Source organism: Platalea leucorodia, assembly GCF_965183815.1.
Source record: "Platalea leucorodia genome assembly, chromosome: 4".
NCBI classification, from domain to species: Eukaryota; Metazoa; Chordata; class Aves; order Pelecaniformes; family Threskiornithidae; genus Platalea; species Platalea leucorodia.
This window is the reverse complement of record NC_138826.1, coordinates 7394092-7406209: the sequence shown is the minus strand read 5'-3', so window position 1 is coordinate 7406209 and position 12118 is coordinate 7394092. Positions and strand designations below refer to the sequence as shown.

At 39.2% G+C, this 12118-nt stretch overlaps 1 protein-coding gene across 2 annotated transcripts in view; it reads right to left on the bottom strand.

Annotated features, from left to right (window-relative positions):
- Window positions 1-1120: 1120 nt before the first annotated feature.
- The window catches only part of EIF3A (eukaryotic translation initiation factor 3 subunit A), a 35147-nt gene continuing 24149 nt past the window's right edge, over window positions 1121-12118 (bottom strand). For both annotated transcript variants that reach the window (XM_082309650.1, XM_082309651.1), the window contains exons 17-22: window positions 11868-12052; window positions 9992-10080; window positions 4953-5734; window positions 3448-3622; window positions 2803-2972; window positions 1121-1448 (exon numbers count right to left, since the gene is read on the bottom strand). In XM_082309650.1, coding sequence (XP_082165776.1) covers window positions 1207-1448; window positions 2803-2972; window positions 3448-3622; window positions 4953-5734; window positions 9992-10080; window positions 11868-12052 — 1643 coding nt within the window. In that variant the 3' untranslated portion in view covers window positions 1121-1206. The remainder of the gene's footprint in view (window positions 1449-2802; window positions 2973-3447; window positions 3623-4952; window positions 5735-9991; window positions 10081-11867; window positions 12053-12118) is intronic.

Here is a 12118-nt window from a genome sequence, read left to right as displayed (position 1 = left end):
AATTAAACCAGGTTTCTCAGGAAGAAACCATCCCAGGTGTTCCACGGTCTCCTTCAGCTGGTACAGAAACAGGTATGCATACAGAAAAGAGCTGTTCAACAGCTGTTCTGCATGAACGTACGCTGCAGAAGTTACTACAAAGTCAAGACGCTGCAGCAGCTAATTCCTTTAAGTTGTTTATTTATCATTGAAGAAACACACAGCAGCAAGTTCTGTGTTGGCTTCAGTGTGACCAGATAGTTAATCGTTGTTACCGCACCCCAAAACTGAAGTCAACACAGCCATTACTACAAATCACTTTTTTGGAAAGGGAAAGAATTGACCCTGAAGACAAAGAATTGGGGGAAAATTCAACAATTTCTCCAAAACCACACATTTTAAATATGACAATATTTATAAATCCTTGAAAGGTATGAATTATCCAGTAATGGAAAAAGCGGCTGTGATATTGGCAACAGAAAATACATAGCCATATGCTTACCAAGCACTTAAATTGTGAAAGCTTGAAGTTTTGTGGTTGTACACTGCAGCAGTATACATTACTGGAACAATGACTGCAAAATGGCCTCATAAGCGTTATGTATTCAAGTAAATCTACAGAAAGTATCCCAGTGTAGCTAATGCTCATGATGTTTATTGTATTTCATTCAAATTTCAACAACTTACTGAATTCGGATAGTGATAAAATATGTCTCTCGGAAACTGCCTGCCCTCAAAGATACTTATGTAAAAGAGGGCTTTTGTGTTTTTTCTATCTTTTTTGGCTAATTATGGAAATTGATTTAGCTCCGCTTTTTCAGTAATTCCACTGTGTGAACAGAGGTGTTTTCAAATGCATGTTCTGTGACGATAATACCCCATTCCAAATTAAGAAAGACTAAAAATAAAAAGGTCAGCCGGTTTTGGTGCGAGATAGAAGCATTGCTCAAGACAGCTGTTGGGCTTGCTTCTTTTTATTTTAGCAACAAATGACCCATGAAATAAGCATCATTTGAAATTTCAAAACCTGGCATTCAATTTCCAACCTTCTGCTGTGAGTTTTGTGCATGATCAATCTATATGAGTAAGTAATTCAAGCTCATGCTTTCATGTTACCTCAAAACATTTGTTAAAGAATTCCAATTTAGAATGTTTATAACCACAAATATAATCCGTGGATTCAACCAAATCAAAGCTAAAACATTGGTTAAACTCTGTGATTTTCACTTAGCGTCGTACAGTGGTCCACCCTTCTTCATCTGTCTCATTTTTAGTACGGCGAAGGGGCTCACGCTCCTTTTCTGTTTTCCAGGAACCTTTCTCCTTCTCCCCATCTCTTTCTCGATCTTTTGATGCTGGTGCGGGAGCAGAAGCTGGAGGAGCAGCAGCAGCAGGAGCTGATCGCCGAACTGTTTCACGTTCTTCTCCACGTTCTTCTCTCCTATCATCAGCACGCCGCCATGAGCTTGCTACAAATACAGAAAGACAACAAATCAACCTTTGTCATGCTCCACCAGCAGCCTGCAAGAGTTTAAACAAATATGCCCGGCACCGACAGTCTGATTTACTGATCCTCGGTCTTGCCAAGAGGTAATATGATGATGACGGCCAAATGCAGTTTAATTTGATAGTGAAGTAATGGACAGGAACTACTCAAGCCTCTTTTCAGATTCAGGATTGTTGTGAGCAACCCAAGTGTCAGCTTTAAAACACAGTAACTGCAATAAGAATGTTCTATTGCTGTACCTGGTTTTCTGCTGTAAAAATATAATCTTAAATTATTATCAGAATTAAAAGCATAAAAACATTTCCTTAGAAACAGCTGAACCCTGAAAACAGAAAAATCCTAACTTAAACACACTTGTGGAAAACGTTTAGGTGTTCACTGTCTCAAAAGACAGCGAATTACTCTTCAGCCTACTGAAATCAGAGGTATAAACGGCACTGGATGACACGACTCCAGTGGTGACAGCATTCACCATCCTTTACTACAGGAAAAATTGTTCATTTCCACCAAAAGGATGTTAAGAATTCTACCCCAGCTATGTGTGAACAAAGCTGTGTCAAATACCAAAACTTCTTGATATATTAAAAACAATAAACCTCCACATTGAGAACCCTCAGCCCTTCTGCCAACTGAAGTCCCGTACGCTGTGCTCTGTTCCGGGCTGCTCCCCGAGACCGCCTGCCTGACAGCACCCTCCCACCTGCCGGGAGCACCCACGCTCGGGGCGGAGACCACATGAAATCCTGAACGTGAGAACGCCAGAACGGGAAGACACGGTATCTCAGGCTAAATGTATTTGCTGTTACTGTATTTTTAGAACACAGCAAAGGATTAATAAATGTACATAATTAGAACAGGTTAATGTATGTAATTAAAAAAGGTTATTCATCAAAAGCAATGCCATTAATAGTGTGAAACCCACAAGGCCCTGTTTGGAAATATTTCCCTCACATTTTAATGGTTTTAAGAAATGAGCCAGAAATTACTTTCTGGGACAACTATCTTGATAATTTAAGTACAAGAATTTCATTCACCCTGAACACAATCCTACTATGAAAACTACATACTTAAAATGTTATCCTTCCACTGCAGATGTGAAATGCTACAATAGAAAACAGTACAATTTTTAAAAGGTAAGATTCAAGGAAAAATTCTCAATTACACTAAAGCTTCTTTCTATTACTTTGCTTATGCAAAGGGAGTTTAAGTGGCTGAAAATATAACTTATTCCCATTTTACCACATCCTAGCACTGTCAGAGTAACACGAAGGCCCTATAACGAATGTAAGCCTTTAGGAACACTAAAATAAACGTACGTTCTTCACGGTCAGATCTGAGTGGTGGTCCTCGTCTGAGGGGTGGATCTCTGTCATCAGCACGTCGATCTCTCATGTCACGACCACCTCTGTCCCATTCTTCACGGCGACTTGAATCTCTCCAGCTAGAAGTTTCCTCAGCTGGTCCTCTTCTCCAACCAGCGTCATCCCTTTTGCCATTCAAAACATAAGACTAAATGTTAAGATTTTACCTTTGCTATGGAAAGAAGCAATCATAAATCACAACACGGATATTTTCAGGCCCAGTGGGTCTCTATTTAACATACTGACATATTTCCAAAACCTTGTCTGTTCTTCTGGAGCCTAACATGAAATTCTCTTGATAACAAGTTAAAAAAAAAAACAAAAACAAAAACAAAACAAAAAAAACCCCCAAAACTTAAAAGCAGTAAAGCATTTTGGGATTCCTTCTGTAAACAGTTAACGTCTTCTTAAAAATAACAAAGCAAAAAGCCCCCAAAATGCCACTATCCATTTACTGCCTTAAAGTGCTTAATTTCATACAAACCAATCACTGTTCCCTTCACCAGGCGATATCACATTATTTCTTTATCAGCAGGGCACCTTTATTTTTTTTGTTAAAAACAGACACATTCCAGAAGTATTTAAACAGAGAAGTCAAACCTGGGACGCCTGAAACGATCATCTCGATCAAAATCTCTCTCTCTGTCAAATTCACGGTCTTTCTCATTTTCATCACGATCTTTGTCTCTATCCCATTCCCGGTCTCCTGGAGGTCTGGAGTCTCGGGGAGGCCCCCAGCTATCCTCACGAGCCTTTTCTCGTTCTCTCCATCCCCCTATAAGAAAGAAACACAGTCAAAGGAATTTGTGACTGACCTCTGATCTCTCTATAGACAAAGAATCCTTTACTTCCCTCACAGAAACTGGTTCTTCAAGTTTTGATCCCTGAGGATCCAACTCAAGACGCTTGTAAAAAGTGTGCACATGGAGTGGAAGCCATAGACAACACACTGTAGAAACTGCTGAATATAAAGGCAGTAATATGTACCTCATCTATCAGGACTGCCTGCAACAGTTTAGCAGAGCTGATTACACCCTGCAGTTTTCCATCAGAAATCACAAATTCCTCAGGGGTCTCGTGCAAAACAAGTGCAGGAAGAAGTAAAGGGGGTAGCTTAGACAGCAGATTCCTTTGTGAAAATTGTACAAGTGAGGCGGTTTTAGGCAAGCAAATTTTTTAAGAACTTACTGCTTTTTAAAGCACTACTTTAAAAATATGGCTGTAGTTTACCATCTACTTACACAGTGCATCCTGCAATATTGTTCAGTTATTCATGAATGGGAGTTCTTTATTATGCAGCCTGCTTTCTCTTGAAATAGGAAAAAGGAGAACGCTATTGGAGTGCGAGTATTGAGGTTTATGCTAGCTTTTCTATGGGTTTGGATTACAGAATTAGCATCTATAAAAGCTGATGCGGTGCCTGTGAATACATAAATCTGAATAAAAAGAACCAGGAAATCAAAATCATATTAACATTTAAACGTCATCAACAGTTCTGAAAACTATCAGAAACAGTTGTAGTAGTCACCATCAACAAGACTTAAGACTAGAAATAAACTATACAAGAATAGGGTAACTCAGATCGTAAGGGACCTCAGAAGGTCACCTAATCCAAACTAGATTTTCAAGAAAGGTAGCCGCAAAAGCAAAAAACGAATGGTAAAAACAGGAATATCTTTGTATACAAAAAAAGCTTATCAAAACCAGACCCACTTGAATGATGGATCAAAATCCTCCTTAGGAGGTTAATTCCAGATGTATAGAGGGGGCGGGGAAAGAGACCAAAGCGGGCTGACCTAGTGAGAACGTTTCCCATCAGAGCATTCAACTCGTGTATTTTGGTTTCGCACATAGGTAAATTACCGGCATTACTATGTGACCTTTAGCCATCTTCCAGGCAAGCAATAAACACTGCTGCATTTTTTTTAATTCAACCAAATTAAAAGGTTTAATTATACTAAGTAAAGGAGCGTCCACATTAACCAAATTAATCCAGACATTTTCAGAGTTGATTCTCCCATCTCTGGCACCAAGTACATTACATCCCTTATCTACTAGGTTAACACATGCTTTCGAGGGAAGATTATTATATTATTGTATTTTACCTGGTTTACCAAATGGTCTCCAAGGACCTGGCCTTGAATCATCACCGCTACGCCACGGACCCCTGTCATCATCTCGTCTGGAGAGCCTGTCATCATCTGCGCTACGCCATGGTCCCCTGTCATCATCACGCCTTGACATCCTGTCGTCATCCATCCCGCGCCTGGGACCTCTGTCATCATCCATCCCCCGCCTGGGACCCCTGTCGTCATCTGCGGCACGCCAGCTGCCCCGGTCGTCATCCAGCCCACGCCTGGGTGGCCTGTCATCATCCAACACCCGTCTGGGTGGCCTGTCATCGTCCAGCCCACGCCTGGGTCCTCTGTCATCATCTGCTGCACGCCAACTGCCTCTGTCGTCATCCAAGCCGCGCCGGGGTGGCCTGTCGTCATCCAAAGCACGTCTGGGTGGCCTGTCGTCATCCAAGGCACGTCTGGGTGGCCTGTCGTCATCCATTCCACGCCTGGGACCCCTGTCGTCATCTGCAGCCCGCCAGCTCCCTCTATCATCATCCAAACCACGCCTGGGCGGCCTGTCCTCATCCAATCCACGTCTGGGGGGCCTGTCCTCATCCCCTTCACGCCTGGGTGGCCTGTCCTCATCCCCTTCACGCCTGGGCGGCCTGTCCTCCATCGATTCCATGGAAGGACGTTCCTTTTCTTCTGGAGCACCACGTCGGGGCAGATCGTCTCCTCGTCGCGGCAGATCGTCTCCTCGTCGCGGCAGATCGTCTCCTCGTCGGAAAGGTCTTTCATCATCTCTTGCTTCTCCTCGACGCCAATCTCTATAAAACCATAGGGAATAAGCAAAAGTAGAAGCTGACATCCAGGAAAACCTTACATATTAGATCGACAGTACCAAACCCCTCAAGGCCGTTTCTGAATGTATCCACTTGATGTGTGATTGCAAACACATTTACAGAGCTTGTAGTTTTCAAATGCACACGTTCTAATTGCCTTCATCGCTATGCGAAAGTGGTAGGCCGCCATCCCTACAGATTCAGTAAAGACGGAGCACTTTGTTACCTCCTTCAAAACTACAGTTTGAAGGGGATAACTACAGTCCCCTGTTAGTTATCTGCTGTAACACAACAGAGAAGAGGTTTGGCTTCTACACCAAGCCTAATTTGACAAACTTGAGCTAAGTCTCAAAGAACCAGTATTAAAAAACCCGCAACCGTCAGGTAGGTATCCCCCTTCTTCACGCACATGCCAACCCTACAGGCCAATCCCTGTTTTCATATGGTTTGCCAATCTGTTGGGCCGGAACTGTGCCAATACTTTCACTGACAAGCATCCACAACTAGATACGGCAGGACAACGCAGTAAACTCATGACTCAATCCACTGCTGCTCCCTGACAGCAAGCGGGGTGCACCAGGCTCGGGCAAGCTATCGGTGCTTGCACAGACGCTCCTTACTAGGATGTACATGGGAAGTAAAGAATTGGTGAGAATTTTCCCTGGGCTATTAAGTCATCAGTTCATCTTTGAAATACGTTTGGATTTGTAACACTGAAAAGATCAGACACTGCTGAACAACGGTTAGAGCCTTCCACTCTTGTCACTTCTCTGGACACGCCATTTAGTTTAATGTCTAGAGGATTTTACACATATATTGAGACCATAAACCTTGGCTTTGTCACCAGATTAGTTTCTTTATTTCAGGAAATGAACCTTCCTAAGCTAGTTCCTCAGCCATAAAAAGAAACAAGCAATAGTACATCATAAAGATGTACTGGTGCCTGCTTCTTGGCAAGAGAAGAGAAACTGCACTGGAGTTGAATCTCACGGATTCAAAAAAAAAAGAAATCAAAACCAAACCAAAAAACCTCCACAGGTTTAGAAATCCACTGTGCTACTAAAATGTAAACAGAAGAACAGCAATGACTTGCTACAAAACAACAGATGTAGGACTCCAAGAGGTGAGAACAAAGAGGCAACAGTTTGTGACAACACTGCATCTCAAGATTTTTGAGGAATTGTGAGCAGCGTACTTCCTCGTTTTGGAAGGATAAAGGAGAATGCAATTACCATTGAGCTCTGAGATAAAACCAAGACATGGAGATTGTTAACTTCCATTTAGACTCAAATTGGATAATCTTCTCCTTTGAAAAATCTGATTATTTTGACATAAAAAACATGTAGAGAAATAGTTATAAAGTTTATCAAATTAACAAGTATTTAATTCATTCATACTTAGGTACTGTTTCAGGGTTTTAAGATTTTTTTAAATCTATTTTTTTAACTATCACTTTTAAACTACTACTACTCTAATTTTTAAACTGTAACTTTTAAACTGTAATTATTCTTCTGTTGTTTTTACATTTTTTCCCATTTGACAACTTTAGTGTTCACATTTCAGCTTTTGTCCTTTCCCTTTTAGAAATCCTAACTCCCACTTCAAAAGTTTACTGAAATTAAGTCAAACGGCATCCGATAAATTAATAAGAACAGAGGGATGCATGAACATTAAGAATATTGCTGAATGGCAGTCACTGGTAGTAATGCAATCCAGTTTCTGTTACATAACCCATTTTTCAATAACCTCTAAACCCCTACACACAGATCTACAAGACCTGAAAGCATGCAGACAGCTTTCCCAAATAAAGCAGAAATTTGCTGGCAAAGTTCACACTATGGTGTCCACCACTGTTACAGGTTTATAACTGGAACAAGAGGTACCACCATAAAATGACTTTTTCTGCTAAACCAACAGGCTTTTAATTTAACTCCTACATAGCACTTTTATGTTAACCTCTTTTTCCTGCAACTGCAATATTTTTTTATATCAGGATTGACTTTCTTCTCTTCCTTATAAAATTTTATTACATCTATCACAGAAAGATCATTGATTTTACTTTCCTCTTTTGTTTCTTACGATAACTACCTTTCTTGCAGAGTGAAGGAACAAAGCAAATACTCACAGTCTAGTTATAATAAAGCCACTAGCTGTCCAAGAGACAGACAGCCCTTGCTGGACTCTTCTGCCTTTCTGTAATCTGTTTTTTCATGTAACTGAAACCATGGTATGGAGAAGACTGAGAACACTGGAACGTGCCGATCACCTGGAGTCCAGCACTCTGGGGATTGCTGCACAGTACCACTGGTTGCCCCGTGACTGTACGGACCTGTGTACCAATACAGCATGTACGCCAGGACTGTGCCACTTCCATGAGAAATTGTCTGCAAGACAAATTTTATAGCTTCTCTCCTTGTACTAGCATCCATAAGGACTTTTAATGCATATATCCAATAGCTGTACTTACAGCTAGATACAGGCTGCAAATTAAATGGGATGCGCTGTCCTCTATGTTACTGCTTTTATCACTCGATTCAGAAATACATTTTGGAATTACTTTACTCACTCGCAGTTAGGTTTGCACTGCTGTCTTTGTACCCAACACATTTTCCCTTTAGGATTAAAATACAACTGAAGGTAGACTAGGGGCTACTGAAGAATGCAGAATTACACCTTTCTTCTGCAATTACGTCTGAGCATCATCACTTTTACTTTGTTATTTCTTAAGTTCAGAAAAAAAAAAAAAATAATTGAGAAACATTCCTTTACTTAAAATTCCATAGATACATTAATTTTAATTTTAGTATTCTTCAGTATATTCCTTTTAGTAAAAGAGAGAAGGAAAGTTTTACTGAACATGCTATATAATAATCCAAAATATGCCTAATTTTAACTCCTCAGCAGTCACTCGGCTCAGTTTATACAAAAGTTGAATGAGAAATGACTAAGACAAGACATTCATAAGAACTCTATGCTATAATGATTCAAAAATGAATATGGGTCACCTGTATCATTCTGTTGTGGAAAAAAATATCACATTGAAGCATACAAATAGCAGGATTAAACAATTCTGCAATACGTTAACAGTTAAAGGCTTCACCCAGGAGTTTCATCCAATTTTTGATTTTGCCATTCACGAGAAAGTGGATCATTATCAAGAATGGCAACACAGCTTTTAAGGAAAGACTGGAAGACTTTTTTGTTTATCGAAAGATCATACTCTTCAAATATGTTAGAAGAAATTACTAGAGAGAAATAATAAATTAATTTGCTTCCACTGGAGTCAGAGTAAGCTGTAATGGATTTAATTGCTGCACTGGAAATTAAGGTTAGACATTTATAAAAATCTATCTACCTGGAAGGCTAATTAAGCAATAAAACATACTGCCAGTTGGAACAAGCAGCGGTACCTCCATCAGCACAGGCCTTTAAGAACAACTAGACGTGCATCATCAGAAATATTTTAGGTACAGCTCATCCTGTTGTGGAGCAGAGGGATGGACAAATGTTAAAGATCTTATTTTCTACAACTGCATAAGCAGTCTTCATTATTAGTGAACATATCCAAAATTCCTAAAATATATAGATGTGAACAAGCGTTTGGTGGTTTGGCTTTTGTTTTTGTTTTGGTTTTGTTTTTTTTTTTTTTTTTAAAGTGCAAAGTACCTTCAGAATAGTCTTCCTTCAGAAGTCCTTCCTTTTCTGTTCAACACAGTCTTTCAGAACTTTGTTTTAGTTTATGGCACATATTTTCTGCTCTGTGACTCACTCTGGGACTTGAACAGTTTAAGACTCTGAATTTTGACTTTACTATTCTTATATATTACTGTCAGTTTTCTAACTGGAAAAATCTCAAACAGTTTCATCACCTAGGAACCCCGCCTTTGTTCATCATCCTTCCCCATTCTGTACTTATACAACTGACACCAATGCTTGAGTAGGACAGAAGTTTTTCATTTAAAAAAGAAGCCAAGGAAGTGAGTTGTTTATCAGATGCAGAAGGCGTCTGCTAGCTTTCACATATCTAAGCTAAATAAACCAGGAATGTTATCTGACTGCAGTTCCAAGATAAAACCCCTCTCTCATTCTGAGATCCTTACAAAGCAATTTTTTAATAGAAGGTAACTTTCGGAGACCTAAAGGCATGAGATATTACTCAGTGCAGCTTCAGCAGTAGCATTAAAAAGGGAGCCTACACATTTTGAGCCCAATACAACTGGTGCTTAGTAACCCAACGATTACCTTTCCACTGGTGCTCGTCGCCACTCAGATTCTGTCTCACCACCTCTTCTCCAAGAGCTTTCAGACTCCCTATCACCCCAACGAGATTCCTGTATGTCAAAAGAAATTAGGAACATTCTCTCTGAATATTTTAAAATGAAGATTTTCAACATATAATTTACTCCTTTCAGAAGATGCTATATCATTAAAAACTCACTTTTTACACTGTAGAGAATACTGAACTATCAGGAGTTTGAATAACTTAGTATGGTCTTAACTATTGTTTCTGGCAGACTTAAAAAGCAGTATGGTCCCCTTTGTGACACATACTTTAGTAATAGGGTAGGATACATGCAAATACACTAAAGAGTTTATGAACGAGTGTATGAACAATAGCTACAAATGAGCCATAGCTACCGCCTGTTAACACAAAAAAGATGTTTTAACAGTTTCACTTTCCTGCTGCTCAATGACAGTAGGAATGAATTAAAAAAAATGATTTGGTTTTGTTCTTTCTAATCAGATCAGAAAATGTAACTGAATAAACCAAAAGCTCTCGGTAGCAGGGACCATTTTGGTCCAGGTTTATACAACACTTTAATATGGTACCTCAATGCACAGAACGAGTGAGGTATTTGGGATTCACACAGGTTGCTTAGATGCAGGGCAGAGCAATAATCAACATTTTTTTTTTAGTAAAGGTAAAATGTCTCTCCCCATTGCTGGACAAAGACAAACCATTTAAACTATTTCTAACACAGTTGCTTTATTCCTTAATTCTACCACAAGAAGCAAATTAGGTAAACCATGTAAAATATCTGATTTCACATACTCACACAACCTCTGGTTTTAAACTGCTCTTTGAAAAGTGTTTTTATTTGTCAAAGTCTACACTTCAATACGGGGAAATACACAGGTTGTGCAAGATCTCGCATACCCACTACTCCATGAGTGTCTACTCAAACGTTTTTGACAACCTGATTGTAGAAATGACCCTAACAGACAAGGGTGAGCAAAGAAAGAATCCCAAAACTGCAAACAGCGTTTTTCAAGTGGTACAGATATCTTTCTCAGAACCTGAGTCAGCTTTTCTGTATCATCAAGTGCCCACAGCTAGGAGTACCTCTTATATGAAAAATACTGGTGATGATAGTCTATCAGGTAAATAATCAAAACAATTTATACAAGCTCTGATCACTTATCTTCAGTGTTGCTCAATGAAGTATGCATTAAACAAAGACAATGGCTATGGTGGAAGAAAATTAAAACTAGTTCTCTTATTGATAAGCTCTCAAAAAGTGGAAGCATAGAAGGTTTATGGTACTCATTTATATTTTTTTAAATCATTAAACATTTATTTGCAAATAACTTTCACTTTGTTTCCTGTTGGATTGGGATAATGGTTTTCCCCAATACTTATATTTGTAAACGGAAAGTTGCACACACCTCTTGTTTCTATGCTTTATGTTATAGCATATTTCTTATAAAATATAAAACTATGCTTTTATGTTTAGTCTGGGATTTTCCTTCAGTATCTACTCTAATGCCTGACTTTGGCATATGTCACTATACTTGCTTCCAATATAGCCTTCCTCTTTTGCATTAAAGAAAATTTTATTCAATATTTATTTTAAGTCTTTATTTGTTTAGTTTTTTTAACAGATTGGAGATCTTAATAGTTTCTTTGTTTTACTTTATTACTGAACTACAGACTCCGAATCCTGATAAGGAGCTGAAACTAAGTGACAATCACTTAACTATTAAATTAGCCACTTATGCTACTTATGCTTAAAAAAAAAGAATAGTCTATGATTTTACAATACTACCGTCTTCTTCCACATAATCTACAGAAGAAGGAGCAGTCAAAAAGAAAACAAACCTTCAAGTATTTACCCACCTTTCTTGAAAATGGGTCATCCAGACCTCTCCTTTCTTCTTCTCGACGACGCTCTCTTTCTTCTATCTCCATTTCTCTTTGACGTTTTTTCTTCTCTAGCTCTTCTAGCTTTTTGAGATGTTCCTGGTATTCACGCTGTTCCTGTTCACGTTTCTCACGCTCAATGCGTTCCTTTTCCTCACGCTCTGCAGTTAGGAAAATAAATAGAACGTTTTACCAAAATAAATTCCATTACTTTGCTGTAATGGAAG